Source organism: Polypterus senegalus, chromosome 1 (genome assembly GCF_016835505.1).
Source record: "Polypterus senegalus isolate Bchr_013 chromosome 1, ASM1683550v1, whole genome shotgun sequence".
Classification (NCBI taxonomy): domain Eukaryota; kingdom Metazoa; phylum Chordata; class Cladistia; order Polypteriformes; family Polypteridae; genus Polypterus; species Polypterus senegalus.
Genome location: NC_053154.1, coordinates 147,053,850 through 147,072,251, shown reverse-complemented (window position 1 = coordinate 147,072,251; position 18,402 = coordinate 147,053,850). Strand labels below are relative to the sequence as shown.

At 37.8% G+C, this 18,402-nt stretch overlaps 1 protein-coding gene across 13 annotated transcripts in view; it reads left to right on the top strand.

Moving 5' to 3' along the window:
• Window positions 1–18,402, top strand: part of trip12 (thyroid hormone receptor interactor 12) — a 268,901-nt gene that overhangs the window by 86,518 nt on the left and 163,981 nt on the right. For 8 of the 13 annotated variants that reach the window (XM_039760059.1, XM_039760049.1, XM_039760041.1 and 5 more), the window contains exons 4-5: window positions 2,723–2,848; window positions 3,023–3,819. In XM_039760059.1, the coding sequence (XP_039615993.1) occupies window positions 2,723–2,848; window positions 3,023–3,819 (923 nt within the window). The remainder of the gene's footprint in view (window positions 1–2,722; window positions 2,849–3,022; window positions 3,820–18,402) is intronic. The other 5 variants (XM_039760102.1, XM_039760094.1, XM_039760085.1 and 2 more) reach the window with 1 other exon arrangement.

Below are 18,402 nucleotides of genomic sequence, written 5' to 3'. Positions count from 1 at the left end.
GTTAACAAAAATGTCTATTTTCATAGCTTAAACCCTAAATATGCCCCCAAAACACTTTAATTTCAAACTCAGCTTAATACATTACCTAAAAATAAAGAATGTAAAGGTAAACCTATATACTGTACTACTATGTCTCCCGCAGTGCTAGAATGTAAAATACAGATGTTACCGATATATGTACTGTAATTCATGCAAGGGCGTTTTCATTGCCATAAGCATTAGATGGTGCAGCTTGTTTTGGCGGCATCTTGGGGCTTTAACCCTTTAATTGCCACATACTTGGGGGTTAATGCATCCCTGGACGACACATACATTTTTGCTGCACTTTAAGTAAACGTCACAATTCACAAAGGAAAAAGTGAAATTTTAATGGAGCACATTTTTTTTCATGCAAAGAGCATCACAATTACTGCAACAGTGATCATTTTACACACTGCTAATGAACTGTAAAATCTATTTTAAAAAACTACTGGAACAATATGTAAAAAGTGCAACTCATGCCATGGATGAAACTCAGTAAATCCTTGAGCCAACTGTGCTTGAACTGGCTGCATTCATGCTTGCAGGCTACTCTAGTGCAGCGGCTCAATCCCAGGGACAGTGAGACTGCAGTATTGCAGGGTGTCACGCTTGGGTCACAGAAACACAGGAGATTGTAGAGACAGGGACTTTATTCAAACACTTAAAACAAGCATTTTTCTTTCAGAAGTAAAAGTAGCTCAGTATGCAGTTAGTTATTGATTAAAAAATAGACAACATTTGGGAACACACCCCCCACCCCCCAACAGGAGGATAAAATGTCGGGGTTGGGGGGGTTAGAGAGAAACAAAGCAATCCGCCAAAAAGGACAAGTGCTGTTCAGGCTTTTAAGTAAGCATAGTGCGTTAGGCATATTACACAACAGAGCAGCCGCAAGTAAGGGAGCAATGTGAAGGTAATATATCAGCGTTTTTTAAGAGTGGGTATTTGAGGAGCATCTGTGTCTTCTAGGGGTGCTTTCGCCGCTAAGATTCACACCATCGAGAAGACAGTGATTTATTTATTTTTATGGTGGAGATTCCAGGGACGCTCCCAGCCTTGACCTGACCCACACGCACTCACAAACAGAGGCAAAAACAAAGCAAACCGGTAATCCAACAGCAAATTAAACATGTAATGAATACAAATGAAATAAGAAAACGATACCACCGTGTTCCCCTTACAGTGATTACACATTAAATACAACAAAGCACAAACAAAACACACAGTAAATCAGGAAAAAGTTCATGAAGATTGGAAATGGATGAAATGTAATGATGAAAATAGATAGTCCAGAGATCCACACGTTCAATGGGAATGTACAGATAGTCCTACCAGTAGATCCTGAAATGATGAAGACGGGTGGACCTACCAGTAGATCCTGAAATGATGAAGACGGGTGGACGAGTCCAGGAGTGCTCCTTTCTTTTGTAGGATGGCCATGAATCCACTTACAGTCCTCATGTACACAGGCAGATGGCAGACAATCCAGATGCACGAAATGATCCAGGACAAAATGAATAAGTACAGGTAACCCAACAGAAGGCAGACAGACAGACGAACTTGAAACATAAATTACAAAAACTTTTTTATTTTTGCTTTTTGTCACTGGCCCCCTTTTTAAAAGCTGCCCTGATATCCTTGGACCTCAACTGCCCCAGCACCCTCAGCAGAAGACCAATCACAGCCACTACAGAGACTGCTGGGAGTTGCAGTTTCAAATTCTATTGGCTATTTTCACAATCCCAAGCCATGGTTTTCTCTACAGTCGCTTCCTGTTCTTTCTACAGTACAGTATTGCCACGAAAAAAGGAATAAAAATTGCGGAGGGTATTTGGGGTTTCCAATATCAGTTATTAGTTAGGTTCTAAGGAAAAATCCGCAAATGACTTTGGCCGCAAACTCTGAACTGCGACTTTTCAGGGGTCTACTGTATACAGTGATATAATAATTATTCTACAAGGCTAGTGCCCATTTAAGTTAATTTGATAATGTGGATGGAACTGTGATTTTAATTATGTTGCGATTGGGGAAAAAAAATACTAAATAAAGAGTAGTATGATGAAAGATAAAATATATAGACTGAAATGTAAACAAATTAAAGTAGTTTGGAAAAACACAATTGAATGTTTTGATGTGCTTAAACGTTTGTCTAAAAATCTTTAAAGAATTTAATGAATTTTTCTACGTTTTTGACACATTAAAATTAGCATTAGAAAAAAAATGGGTTGTGGGAAAAGCATTTGTGTGTTTATAGAACAGTGGTATCACAAGTACCCTATAAAAAGCTTGTCAAGTTGGACTTGACTAATAAATATTTAAGTTCAACATAATGACCGCTGTTAGTATATTTATTTTTTTATTTATTTTTAAACTTAAATTCATTTACATTTCAGTGGTTTGTTTAGCTGATTGTGAAAGTAGAATTTAGTTAAATGTTGTAAAACATTAATTTGCAAACTCTGGATCTTTTAGTAATGATAGTGATTACTATCTATTTTTTATTATTTTAAGCAAAGGATTCTTATACAGTACAGCTTCAAGAGTACTAAGTGCAAGTTAAATTTGACTTTGTAGGTCCAAACTTTGACTTTTGTGCTGTTAATTTATCTCTTTCTCTTTCTTTCTGTACCTGTTGAGATTCACTTCTCTTTCTTCCCCTTCCCCCACCAAATCACATGCTGTTTAATTTTCAACCTTATAGGTTACATTCAGATCAGGCAAAACAAAAAGCAATTTCTCCTCCTGAGAATAGAAGACTTTTTTCTAAGGCATCAAAAGTGCAGTCCATCACTGCCTCTGGGCAATCCAGAGGACACAGCTCTAGAAGGTACAGCTCATTTGCACATTTTTTAAAGATACGTGATTACATTGCAGTAATTTCTTCATTTGCTTTCTAAATGTAGGAAATACATTTGCAAATGTAGATCTTCCAGGAATGTTTATGGTACTGTAGTTATTTTTTCTGTTGAATCTTTTTGAATATCTCTCTTTCTGTTTCTAGAAGCTGCATTTCTTCATCGTCCTTGTTACTGCAGCAAGAGGAACCAGAGACAGCAAGTACTTCAGAGAGAGACAAAACGGGGCACCCGTCAAAGAGAGATAGCTCCCGAGCATTTAAGCGGAGTTCAAGCCCCGAGTTTAGCAGCACATTCTTTCCCAGCCCTGCAAAAAAAACAAAAGCACTTCAAACTGCTGAAAACCCTTTGGAATCAAAAAGAGTTCAGTCCAAGTCTAAGAAACGACAATTGACTCAAGACCAGCAAAAGACACCTGACGAGTCAGCATTGACAAGCAAGACTTATAACAGAAAGAGTGGGGCTGGTGGGGGCTCCCCTACTCAAAAACGGAAAAAGACTGAGATTTCCTCAAATTCAAATAGTGGTCCTGGTTGTCAAACAGCCTGTGCTGAGGAGAGGTCTGTAAAACCCACCAAGCTGGCTTCTAAATCAGCGACATCAGCCAAAGCTGGGTGTAGCACTGTTACAGATTCGCCCTCTTCAGCTTCTACATCCTCTTCATCCTCCACTGCAACCTCTACCACCATACCTCAGGGTGCCCGTGTGAAACAAGGAAAAGACCAGAATAAAGCACGGCGTTCCCGCTCTGCCTCCAGCCCTAGCCCTCGTAGGTGTAGCCGTGACAAAGAGCAGAACAAATCTGCTGGATCCTCTAAATTTGAGTGGGCTGCCCGTTTCAGCCCTAAAGTTAGCCTGCCAAAACCAAAACTGTCTCTGCCAGGGTCTTCCAAATCGGAGCCATCTAAACCTGGGCCTTCTGGACTTCAGGCTAAACTAGCAAGTGAGTTTGGTTCCAGGATTTTGATGTTTTGTTTGCCACGTAGATTTTATCATTTTCAAATTGTGTAATTTGATTAATGTTACTAGTGTGTTCAAACATAAATGTCTCCACTAAATTGTTTTACAAATGATACTATATTTATCTTATTCTACATTCTGGCATACTAAACTTAGCTTAAAATTATGCTTCAATCTGTGTTGCTGACCAGGGTTAGTGTTACATGAGCCTAGTGGAGCTGCACGTTAGACACGTCGTGATTTAATCTGTAGTTTTTAATTCACAAAGCAGCAAAAGCAGTTAGATATTATATATATTTGTAGTTTTTATTCACCGGTCGTCATTATTGTTGGTAGGAAATTTATGCAAAATTTTTTTCCTGTGTATTTTCATCAATATTCATCAATTTCTGCACTAGTAATTAACAATAATCTTACTAATTGTCTATTTCCTCAGTTAAAAACAGACTAGTTGCCCAATTTCTTCCTCATAAAATATAACAGTCCATACCATTTAGAATCAACTTTTGCCAGTGACATATCCTAAGGAAAGCACAGTAGTTTTTAAGTCCTAGGAAGCGTATTCTCTGGTCCTTATTCTTCTTATTCTTTTGTTTACGTTCTTTAGCATGCTGCCCTTTTCATTCAGTTATTCTTATAAATTCTTAAATACTGAATGCTGAAGGGGAGCAATTACTTTAGTGGTATATTTAGCTCATAGATTGTATTGTATATCTTTAGTAAAACTACATATAGAAGTATTTTTGTGATTTCCATATCATCCATACACATTATGGTTTTTGTGCTTAATATGGACATATCAATCTTTGCAGCAGTGCAAACATTTGCAGCACATCTGAGGCAGTGTGTAAAGTTTTTGTGAGTTTTATTAGTTTGTGTTTAATACTTATTCAAACAGATGGTACTATGCAAATGTTGGCAAAAATGCAAAGATTCCTATTGTACATGCTCTATCCATGTTTGTCATTGAGTTGAGTTAATGTTGGTTTTGACAGTGTTACTACAAATGAAGTACCTAATTTTTATTTCATATTAAGTACTCCGGCCCACTCCAAAATAGGGCTGTCTGAAACTACAACTAACAGGTGGGTTTTGAAGGTTAATTTTTACTAAATTTAGAATTCATAAAATTTAATGAAGTAGAAAATGGAGAAGCAAAAAAAAAAAATCAAATTATCAAATTTGGCTGCTTTTTACTTTTTACCTACCCTGATTGGCCAGAGCTTATCTCCTCATTACAATGAAAACAGCAAGCAAATAACAAACGTCTGATCTTTATTAAAAGAAAAAGAAATGTAAAGCATCACTGTATTTTTTTTTTTAATTCCACATTTAATTTACATGGAATTGTTTAATATTATTTGAGTTAAACAGGTGTTCAAAAATGTTCCTATTTATGAAAGCTTATTATAAAAATAGCATGTTAATGATCTTAAAGTACCTTATGACAATCAAGGTTTATGTTGATCTAAGAATTTTGGAAAAGTTTTATATAATACAATTGTGCTTGAAAGTTTGTGAGCCCATTACAATTTTCTATATTTCTGCATAAATATGACCTAAAACATCATCAGATTTTCTCTCAAGTCCTAAAAGCTGACAAAGAGAAACCAGTTAAACAAATGAGACAAAAATATTATACTTTGTCATTTATTTATTGTGGAAAATGATCGAGTGTTACATATTTGTGAGTGTCAAAAGTATGTGAACATCTAGGATTATCAGTTAGTTTGAAGGTGAAATTGGAGTCAGGTGTTTTCAATCAATGTGATGACAATCAGGTGTGAGTGGGCACCATGTGTTATTTAAAGAACAAGGATCTATCAAAGTCTGCTATTCACAACACATGTTTGTGGAAGTGTATCATAGCACAAACACAGGAGATTTCTGAGGACCTCAGAAAAAGAGTTGTTGATGCTCATCAGGCTGGAAAAGGTTACAAACCCATCTCTAAAGAGTTTTGACTCCACCAATTCACATTCAGACAGATTGTGTAAAAATGGAGGAAATTCAAGACCATTGTTACCCTCCCCAGGAGTGGTCGACCAACAAAGATCAGTCCAAGAGTAAGGCATGTAATAGTCGGCGAGGTCACAAAGGACCCCAGGGTAACTTCTAAGCAACTCAAGGCCTCTCTCACATTGGCTAATGCTCATGTTTATGAGACCATCATCAGGAGAACACTGAACAACAATGGTGTGCATGGCAGGGTTGCAAGGAGAAAGCCACTGCTCTCAAAAAAAAACATTGCTGCTCGTCTGCACTTTGCTAAAGATCACATGGACAAACCAGAAGGCTATTGGAAGAATGTTTTGTGGACGAATGAGACCAAAACAGAACTTTTTGGTTTAAATGAGAAAAGCGTTCTATTTGGAGAAAGGGAAACCGTGCATTCCAGCATAAGAACCTTATCCCATCTGTGAAATATGGTGGTGGTAGCATCATGGTTTGCGCCTGTTTTGCTGCATCTGGGCCAGGATGGCTTGCCTTCATTGATGGAACAATGAATTCTGAATTATATCAGAGAATTCTAAAGGAAAATGTCAGGTCTGTCCATGAACTGAATCTCGAGAGAAGGTGAGTCATGCAGCAAGACAACAATACTAAGCACACAAGTCGTTCTACCAAAGAATGGTTAAAGAAGAATAAAGTTAATGTTTTGGAATGGCCAAGTCAATGTCCTGACCTTAATCCAATTGAAATGTTTTGGAAGGACCAGAAGCGAGCCGTTAATGTGAGGAAACCCACCAACATCCCAGAGTTGAAGCTGTTCCGTACGGAGGAATGGGCTAAACTTCCTCCAAGCCTGTGTGCAAGAATGATCAAAAGTTACCGGAAACGTTTAGTTGCAGTTATTGCTGGAAAGTGGGGTCACACCAAATACTGAAAGCAAAGGTTCACATACTTTTGCCACTCACAAATATGTAATATTTGATCATTTTCCTTAATACAGTAAATAAATGACCAAGTATAATTTGTCCCATTTGTTTAACTGGTTTCTATTTATCTGTTTTTAGGACTTAAGTGAAAATCTGATGATTTAGGTCATATTTATGCAGAAATATAGAAAATTCTAAAAGGTTCACAAACTTTCAAGCACAGCTGTATATATTGTAATATTAGTTGTTGGTTGGCAGACCTACACCAAACGCAAGAGCTTACATCACAAGGACTTAACGAAATCTAAATTTAAACAATGTGCAAGTGTGTGTTCTATATCGCAGTATTCCCAGTCTTTTTTTGTTGGGATTGCAGAGAAGCTTGAATCACTCTTTATAAATTATAAAGATTTGGAACAGAGGTTTTCTTATTAGCTGTGATAGATTTAAGCTGTAGAGGTATGATTTCCTATTAATTTAAATCATAGAGAGAGAAATACTGTTATATGGTACAGGGCTCTAGACTAACTTTTTGCACTGGTGCGCCTAACTTTTTTCTAAGGTCCGCCTTCACTATCTCTGATTGGTTTAGACCACGATATGGCGATATGGGCCTAATGTGTGTCTGTTGTTGAACAACAGGGAGACTTTAAGAGTCACGGAGTTTCGTTTTTTTTCCCCCTCGAATGGCTGGTCGCACCGGTGCAACCTTTGATTTTTTTTAGTCGCACCATTGAGATATTAGGTCGCACGTGCGACCAAATTGATCGCACTCTAGAGCCCTGTGGTAGTATGGTATAGTAGTACAAAAAACAAAAAATCATGCCTTAAAACCAAGTACAGTAATCCCTCCTCGATCGTGGGGGTTGTGTTCCAGACCCCCCCCGCGATAGGTGAAAATCCATAAAGTAGAAACCATATGTTTGTATGGTTATTTTTTATATATTTTAAGCCCTTATAAACACTCCCACACTGTTTATAAATATTCCCCGCAGAGTTATACAGCATAATCCCTTTGTATTCTCTTAGATATTAGGTAAGATTCATTTAAATTATGTATATAAACACACTGTTTATATACAGTAAAACCTAAATAGTATTTTAAAGATATCGTATGTCTCCGATATCACATATGTTACAGCCATTGTTATAGACAGGCCACCAGCAATAAATACGTACAATGCAAGAAAAATAGTTTACAGTAAATGTGTGTACAGTGACACTAAACGTACGTACATGTACTAAGTACTGTAAGTAGAAAATTAATTATGGTTACTCACCAACAATCACACGATGACTTGTCCGATAACAATGAGTTTAATTTTACTGCACAACAAAGGAGAGTGTTACAGCCCTTCTAAAGGAGCCACTTCAGGCGATTGTGTAGCACTGCCGTTGCTCTTCTTCTGGCAGTCTTCAATCCAAATCCCTAAAGCAGATTCCATCCAGACTACTGCCTTATTACATCCACTTACAACTCGTTTTGCACCCTGGTTAAAAGGACACTGTGGCCGTAGATCTTATATTCTTTTCCTCCTTTTTAAATAAAAAGAATTGTAGCTTAATTGATGCTGTAATGGCGTTCTACAGCGGTGTAGCTTTTCCCTTCCTTCAACAATTGCAAAACGTTTACCTTTTCTGCAATCGTTAACATCTTCAGTTGGCGCTTGGGCACGGCACCTGAAGCAGTAGCAGGAGCAGATCGTTTTGGAGCCATAATGAAGGGCTTGACTATGCACAAAGATAAACACAAAAGAGCACAAAAGTTAACTCTTTACACAGCGAAACACGTTGATGCTGAATGAGCGAGACGAGACTTCCTGGTTAACACTGCATTCAGCACACAGGAACTTAACTGCGTGCTCTGATTGGTTAGCTTCTCAGTCATCCGCCAATAGCGTCCCTTGTATGAAATCAACTGGGCAAACCAACTGAGGAAGCATGTACAGGAAGTAAAAAGACACATTGTCCGCGGAACCGCTGAAGCAGCGAAAAATCAGCGTTATATATTTAGTTATGCTTACATATAAAATCCGCGATAGAGTGAAGCCGCGAAAGTCGAAGTGCGATATAACGAGGGATTACTGTATTGGGATTAGATGTCATTGGTTCCCTGAGAAATGCCATCCGTAATATTAATATCATTTATTAATTGCAAATCTAAATTAGATCCTTTTTATTTTAATGAAATACTTTGAAATATTATTTAGATTTATTTATTTATGATATTAATATCAATGGGGTTAGGTCCTCATTTTCATTTTAAAGAAATGCTTTCAAATATTATTTAGAAAATGTTTCTCTAGTCTGTGTTGTATGTCTGTTTTTGCCTGACAGTTACTACATCATTTGCTTGCAAAATTAGCAGATGCAGTTTCCCAAGTCTAATAAGGCCAAACAGTAAAATGTTATAGCTAGTGTTGACCACTTGGACAGCAAAAGCTACTAATCTATCACATTTTTTGAGACTGTTGTTGACCAGTCTACATGGTGTCATGGTGCTGCATCTTTTAAACATTTTATTGTCAGTTGTGTTTCGTGTGTATTTGTGTGATTGAGCACAAGTATTGTGTTTTAGTTTTTTTCTAAGTACTATGGATGGGTTCAAGTTAGCAGCCTTTTGTGCAGCCTTTTTACAGCTAATCAGTTACACTTGAATTTAAACTTATGGATACAGGTAGATTTTGAGCAAAATTCTGAGCTGTCTTGGAATGCTTAATAATCAGCTTGATATATGATAAGCGTTGGTGAAATGCTGATTTTAAGATAACCTGTTTTTATATTTCTACAACGGTCTGCTATTTTATTTCATGTTAAAATATTTTAAATTAGAAAGTTAGAATAATCCTTTTGTGTGAGGCTATGAATATTGTAAGTAATCTTATACTAACAAAAATGTGAATAATATATTGTAAATAGTTTTGTATGTAACATGCCTGTTATATAAAAAAAAAAAAAAGTTGAAAAATGCACATTGGATGCTGTAGGGGGTTTAGTGAGCAGCTATTTTTATGGCTTCGTTTATGTCTGAAAAGGGAAATAAACTTGTGTTCCGTCTCTGCTTCTCAGTTGAATTTATTTTGACTTAGCGTGGAATGGTACGTATGGAATTTTCTTTACTTTACACAACAATGCTGCCGTGGCACTATATACACAAAATGGTGAATTTTAAGGAAGGTCTGGTTACATGGGTGCCAGAATGATGAACAAAGGGCAGAATATGAAGCAGTAGCCATCAAAGCACAAGGAACACATGCATATCAACCACTTATAAGAATATTATACTCAAACTTTTTAGGACGTTTTTGGTTAGTGACTCTGCGAGCGCGCACACACAACCTACCAATATATAGTGCCCTCCATATTGTTTGGAACATACATTTTTTTCCTTGATTTACCCCTCTGCTGCACAGTTTAAAATTACAAATTTAACAATTCAGATGTGATTAAAAAGCACATTGCAGACTTTAAGTCAAGGGTATTTGCATACATTGCAGTCACACTGTGATGGTGTGGGCCGGCCCCATACTACTGGGTCCTTCTGGGGAGCCACTTGAACCCGCTTACTATTGATTAACATACCCGATGGATGAGCCAGCAGATGAGGACACAAGACTTAAAATGAGAATAACCAACAGTCATCAGTTCAATGTTCCTTCCACTCCTAGATGAGCCCAGTACAACACCTTGTTTATCTCCTCAATTCACCCATTGCTTGCTCAGCTGGCAGAGACTTAAGCAGCTGTGGTCCTTGCCAACCCATCCCCTGTCTTGACTGCTCTGGGTTGGTTGTCCTTATGTCTTCCTTCTCGCTCGCTCCAGCAAACCTTGGATCCCTAAACAGGATGCCACCTTGATCGCACCCACTCCAGTACACCAGTTCTTTGCTTCTTTGCAGGGCCAACGTGCGCGCTGGCTTTCCGCCCTAGCTGGCTAGTTCATCCCGCCACTCTACCTGAATGCTGTTCTCACAGCTCTGCTTCTATTATGTTTTTTTACTCTTCTGTCCTGTGCAGATTTCTTACACCAATGCTCCAAATGGAGCTCAGGTACGAACATGCTGCGCCCTCTGAGGAATTATTGAGACAACTGCCTGACGTGCTCACTTGCACGTATCTTCCAAATTGTGCAGGCACCCCCAGTTGTCCTTTGAGCAACAACTGGCTAAAACCTGTATTGTTGAGGGACTTGTTATTTAACATCGGCACAGTGCCACAGACCACTTATCACATACACACCATGTAGAAATTACAACACTTTTTCTACATAGTCCCCCCATTTCAGGGATCCGTAATGTTTGGGACATAGAAAATGGTAGGTATGTTAAAGCAGTCATATTTAGTACTTAGTATTTAGTACTTTAGTGTTGCATATGCTGTGTATGTAATGACTGAAGCCTGCGATTAATAGACATCAGCAGTGTGCTGAGTATTTTCTTTAGTGATGCTCTGCCAAGTCTTTAATGCAGCCATCTTCGGCACCTTCTTGTTTTGGGGCCTGTCCCTTTAAATTCTTTCTTTAGCATATGGTGGGAATGCTCGATTGAATTCAAGCTGGGTGACTGGTTTGGACATTGAAAAAATTTTCCATTTTTTACCTTTGAAAAATCCATGTGCTGCATTAGCAGTATTTTTCTAATTGTTATTTTTTTTTGTACAGTATAATGAAGTCCTGTCCAATGAGTTTGGAGGCATTTACTGGAACTTGAATGGATAACATGTTTCTGTACACCACAACTGTGCTCAAGCCATGCCAGCTTATTCATATTTTTTTTAAAATGTTGATTTGCGAATATTGGTAGTCTAAATTTAAAAGATTGTTTTCAAGTGATAGAACTATCTTTAACATGGTTATTGTGACAAAGAAAAGGATGATGGAATGGTTTCTTAAATAATACAGTGATTGGCAAATGATGGATATTTTGCAGATCATGCAATTATTTAAAAGTTAGCTGAGATACAGTTAAACTACCATATGTTACTATTGAATTTGATTGTCCTTTTTGGCAAGCATATAGTGTTTTATTGAAACTTGACATGAAAGAAATAAAATAACTTGTTACGATATAGTTGAATTAATTTGCTTTGCATAAAGTTAACCGCTAAAATGTAGAGAGACCCAGAGTGCAGTGAAGTGAATTGATCTTTCATTGTTTTATGAATTGGCTCTTACAGGGTACACAAATAAGTTTAAATATAAACTCTTTACATTCATGAAATTTAAATGCATGATCATGTTTAAAACAAAGTTAAGTGTAAAATAAACACTGTAAATGGAAATGGACAAGTTTAGTACATACATACATACATACATACATACATATATAATATTGGTGAGGGAATAATTTCAACTTGAAAAATTCTAAATTTGCTGTTTAATTTATCTTCATACACTTTGTTTTTTTGTTATATTGGCTACCTGTGTTCACTGCTCAGAGAACAGGTCTACAGGTAAGGAGTATGTCACCCAAGCTTGAATCCATTGTGCCTGCTGTGCTGAAAGCCATTACCAATTGACTAGATGCTACATTTATTTAGATTTGGTATGGTTTAGATCTACACACCTAAAACATAACATGGCTTTACCAACATAAGAACAACAAAATGCCAAAGTATAGCAGTTTCCAGTTTTCCTAACGTAATCAGAGCAATTTACTGCACTTGTTGCAATAACTACCTAGCGAGAATGAAGCTCCTTTTATTGGCCGTAAGTAGCGGTATTCCATTAATGCATAGCACTTGTGTTAGCATTTCGCTCCCAAACTGTCTGTGTAGCATATTAAAACTTCCACGCAGTATCTGTCCACTGCTTCAGTGCTTTACGGTCACTCCCCCTTTCTCACAGTTGACCAAGTGATAGTGCTTCATGGGGAACTGTGACTTCAGTCATGTGTCCTAGATTTGTGGCACTTCAACCTGCCTCACCTAGTTCAGAATGAATAAATCTGTTTTAAATTCTGCTCATTTGTTGTTCATATCAGTACAAAAATACATTGCAAAAAAAATATAGAGGAAACATAGATGGTCTCATGTCTGCACTCAAAATGTTTGGAATTATGGAATTTCATATTAAGGATATTCAATCTGTATGTGCTTTTGACTTAGTATGACTACATTTACCAAGTAAACGTTAAGTTCTTCAGTGTCGGGAAGGAGCTTAAGAAGAAGTTAATGATGGGTCATGTGGCCATAGATTAGCTTGAAACTATTAGATTTCCTGAGTTAACAAATCCGGTGCACCTGTATCTTCATTTTTTTTTATTTAATTGTGGAATAAATGGGCAAAAATAGAGAAGCAGTGAAGTAAATCTTTCAGTCTGAGAAATCCTTTGTCACCTAGCTTCAAAAAGTTCACTGTTAAAAGCAGGGTAACAAACAGTAAGATGCTGGCCTTTTTAATAAAATGGATATCTGTATGCAAAGATTGGAGATTATTGTGGCTAAAATGTCCTACAGTGCTGTACTTTGTGCATGATTTGAAATGAAATGGGATTGATTGACCATTGATACATGTAGCAAGGAATGTCCAATATAACTGGCTTTTTTATGTTTGCAGAATGGGGAAAATTGCTTTTGCTTATGTTAGGAAATCCCATTGTTTAGTAACAGGGCGTGGATGGGTATGTGTTGGAGTGGGCATGTGCAATGTTAAGTTAGTGACTTGAAAACACAAGTACAACATGTGATTTTTTTTTTTTCTTTTGAAACACGTGGATATACCAAGATTTTAAATACATTTAAACAGCATCTTTAAATAAAGGTGAAGTAATTGGGGGAAAAAAATAAATAAAAAATTGAACTTAGCAATAATTTATTTAGTGACAAATGAACAGATGTGCCATTGTTGTCTGTGGAAAAAGTAAACCAACCCTGGCTGTTCCAGAATCCTCCATTTATTTCTTTTCAACCATTCCTTGCTGAATTTACTGGTTTGTTTAATGTAATTGTCATGTTGCAAGGTTATCTTCAAGCACCTTCTGTTACAATGAAGAATTTGTAGTGGATTCTATAATGGTGAGCTATCCAGGTTCTGATTCAGCATAGCAGCACCAGCTTTTCCACCACCATGCTTTACAGATGGTGTTGGGTTCTGCTGAATTAATGTTGCCTTTAGTTTTGCCACACGTAGGACTGTGGTCAGATAATCTGGTCTTTGCCCTGTTTGTCCAGAGTAGGTTGTTTCTGTAGTCCTTGTCTTTGCCTAGGTGTTAATGTGCAAACTTTAGTCTTAATCTAATGTTCTTTCTGGACAGCAAAGGTTTCTTCCTGGCACACACCTCATTTAGATCTAATGTGTGCATCCTTTTTATAATGGACTCCTGCTGTAGACCTTCTAATGAACTTCTGTGGTTTCTTGTGGCCTTTTTTCAGTAACTCTCATTCTGCCCTCTGGCTGAACTTGCTGGGATTGTCTGGCTCAGAGAAGTTGCCAGTTATTTGATATCTCTACTTTAAGAATATCTTCAGAATAATGGAATGGTTGATTTCCGATTGATTTTCTTAAAAACCTTTCCAGAAGCATAGGTATCTATAATGTTCATTCTGAAGTCCTCAGAGAGCTGCTTTGATTTATGCATAATGATTACACACGATTCAACAATAAAAGCAAACCCATATTAGTGTCTGAGGTTTTTGAAAGACTGTTCCTTCAAGATTCCCTCTAATCTAAGGATAATCTATTCTTTTCCATTTATATTTGGCGTACCTGATTATAATTGTATGCAGTGATAAATGTAAGGGTATCCTTAGTTTTTGTACACTTAGATTTGCATTTATATTTAAACTAGCCGTCCCCTGCGGCTCTGCCCATGTAGCAGTGAAACAGCATGTAGCAGTGAAACAGGGCAGTGAGGAAACTCCTGACGTCATGCTTCCCCCTCCCCTTGACCTCTGTCTCAGATTATTGCAAATATATCACTCCTGCAAGTGAACTATGACACATAATGCAATGAGAAAAGTCTTAAAATCAACCAGCATTTTCAAGCAAATTATGGAAATGACACCCGATCTAAATCCGTTTAGTTCTTTTGCATAAAGCAGACAGACAGAAGTTATATATAAGTATGTATATATATATATATATATATATGTATAGATGTGTATGTGTATATGTATATATATATATGTATGTATGTATGTATGTATGTATATACACTCACCTAAAGGATTATTAGGAACACCATACTAATAAGGTGTTTGACCCCCTTTCGCCTTCAGAACTGCCTTAATTCTACGTGGCATTGATTCAACAAGGTGCTGAAAGCATTCTTTAGAAATGTTGGCCCATATTGATATAGGATAGCATCTTGCAGTTAATGGAGATTTGTGGGATGCACATCCAGGGCATGAAGCTCCTGTTCCACCACATCCCAAAGATGCTCTATTGGGTTGAGATCTGCTGACTGTGGGGGCCATTTTAGTACAGTGAACTCATTGTCATGTTCAAGAAAGCAATTTGAAATGATTCGAGCTTTGTGACATGGTGCATTATCCTGCAGGAAGTAGCCATCAGAGGATGGGTACATGGTGGTCATGAAGGGATGGACATGGTCAGAAACAATTATTCCTGAATAAATCAACTCAAACCTTAAATAACATAATATTTTGCTCTCCATAAAAATATATCCTGTCTAAATTATACAAATTCAAATATGAACATGCTGCATAAAATAACCTGGAAATATAAATAAAATGTGTTCTTTTCAGCAATAACAAATCAAATCATTCAGATGTCTTTGCTCTTATGTCATTTTATCAGAGCTGGACGCCTGGCATCTTTTTTTGGCAACAAGTTCATTTATGTTTGGTGTGAGGTTCTGTGTTGTGGAGATTCTCAGGATGGACTGCAGGTGCTCATCAGTGAGGCGACTCCTGTGTGCTGTTTTGTTAGTCTTCTTCACTGAGAAGAGCTTCTCACACAGATATGTGCTACCAAACATGCACAAGGTTCGAGCCGCATGTAGACGGAGCTGGAGCATTTGTGCGGGAATGGAGTGAATAAACTGTGCGGGCCCTGCAGTATCGTACTTTGCCCTCAGTGTGCCATTACACTGCAGCTCAATCACCTCCATCTAAATCTGCACAGGTGCAGTTTCCACATCGACGGCAAATGGGTTGCGAAACAACTCAAAATGATTTTTTTGTTCTTCAAAGTCACCAAAGCGCCCTGCTAACTCAGTGCGCTCAGTTTATCAGCAAAGTGCGTATTTGGGAACACCGTTTTGCCGACTTGGTTCAACATTACTTGGCATCAGGGAAAGTGGGTCATGTTGCACTAGTGCATTTGTGTCTCCCATAAAAGCAGCTTCACTTGAAATCACTTTGTGATTGTGCATGGGGAAAAATGTTTGCTGAAGTGTCAAATTCTTTAATTCTTCTGCTTTCTGTATCTTCTGCATTGCATTCAGGTGTTTGAGGTTATCCTGATGTTTTGTCTCATAGTGCCGTCTTAGATTAAATTCTGTAATTACAGCCACATTAGCTCCACAAATAAGACACACGGGTTTACCGGCAATGTCAGTAAACATATACTCAGCCTCCCATCGGTTTTTAAAGGCTCTATTTTCAGAATCAACTTTTCTCTTTGGCATCGTGTGGGCTAGCTTCGCAATAACTTGCAGCATCATAAGCTAGACTTGATTAACGTGGTAAGTGTTCGGCAAGGCAGCTGAAGCGCTGCATTATGGGATCTGTAGTTTATTGTGTTACCAGCGCTTCATATACCCAGGCCATTAATAACAATAATACAGTATATAAAATGATCTCGCGTGCTATTGTGGGTTTGCCTGCGTGCCTCAATAAGTCACCCTCCCCTCGCTCTTACTTTTTTACCATTCATCTAATGAATACACCGAGTATGGCTTTACCAAAACAATCATTGATGGCGATTAAAGTATCCGTTATTCGAGTATGCAGATCGGGGTATATACAGCATATACATATATATATTATAATATAATATATATATATCTCTATCTGCGTATTGCAGCGGAGAAGTAGTGTGTTAAAGAAGTTATGAAAAAGAAAAGGGAACATTTTAAAAATAGCGTAACATGATTGTCAATATACAGTAATTGTTTTGTGAGTGTTATTGAGTGTTGCTGTCATCAAGGATTTGATGATCATTATTTCTTTCAATCAGGTTCGTTTTTGTAGGATGTGTTGTGTTCAAGTTACATTCCGTGTTTGTCAATCGTTGTAAAGATAACAGGTTTCATTCATTGATTGTTTCTTACTGCATCAATAAACAGCTCGTCGTCTTCTTTATCTGAGACCTGACACACTGCATGCACAGGTTTTTTTTTTTTACATTGTCTTCCTTTAGCGGGACATTGACTTTTTCCACCGTGTGCTTTGTTTCTGCAGTAGCTGCACTTATGAATATGCTTGTATGTATCACACGCTTCATATTTTTTTGCTGCCTTTTCAATTGTGTAATTCGTTTTTTGTTCAGCGCTCTTTGGAACTGTTGCTTTTTGTCTGTGCACTGCGTCAGTTCACGTGAGCCGCTTGGTGTACATGCATCGAAGTTTCCCAGCTGTGCTGGTGCCATGTCGTGCTATGTCCATGGCTGTATCTAATGTTACCGAAGTCCCGGCACTTAAAAGTTTCTCTCGCAGTTTCGCTGAGTTTGTGCCAAACACCACCCTGACCATCTCATTTTCCTCTGCATAAGGACAGTCCTTCACCCGTGAATATTTTACACGTGGCAGTTTGCTATTGGATTGCCGCTGACGGACGGCCTTATATGGGTAGGCACTAAATTACAAACACCAGCAGCAGCCGGTCTATGAATTTAATTTAAAGTTTAGGTTTACACCGTGCTTTGTTTCCGAATTAGCAGAACTCATGAATATTGTTGTATATGTCACTCGCTCGCTTCTTATTGTTTCGCTGCCTTCTCAATTATCTGATGCATGTTTTCTTCCTGGTTTTCTACGTACTGCGTGACTACGTGGGAGGCATGATGATGTCACACGAAACTCCGCCCCCACGGCTTTCGAGCTCAACTCCATTACAGTAAATGGAGAAAAACAGCTTCCAGTTATGACCATTACGCGTAGAATTTCGAAATGAAACCTGCCCAACTTTTGTAAGGAAGCTGTAAGGAATGAGCCTGCCAAATTTCAGCCTTCTACCTACACGGGAAGTTGGAGAATTAGTGATGAGTCAGTCAGTCAGTGAGTCAGTAAGGGCTTTGCCGTTTTTTAGTATAGATTTAGTCATCATTGCATAACTTTTTCTTTACCATAGAAATTTAAAGACTAAATTCAACTTCCATTCCTACCAATGATATTTCTGGTGACTAAATAGAACCTACTTATATCCAAATTCGAGCTATTGAGCTGTCGCCTAACTGCCTGAATAAGTCACCCTCGCTTCGCTCTTTTTTACCGTTCATTTAATCATGGCTAGTGGCGGAAAAATTATAAAATGGAAGGACGATAACACTGAGTATGGCTTTACCAAAACAATTATTTGTGGTGAGTTGATTATTCATTAAGCTTCAATTGGTGATTTGTTTTTATGTGTTAACCTCATATTTTTTTATACTTCTCAAACCAAGGGGGTGCGAGGGAAAAATGAATCGGGAAGCGCTGATCAATGTAATCGGTGTACCAGGAAATCATGCATTGACAGAAGTTTCCCTTTGTTTGTAATGCAAAGTGTGATTAAATGCGTGATTTT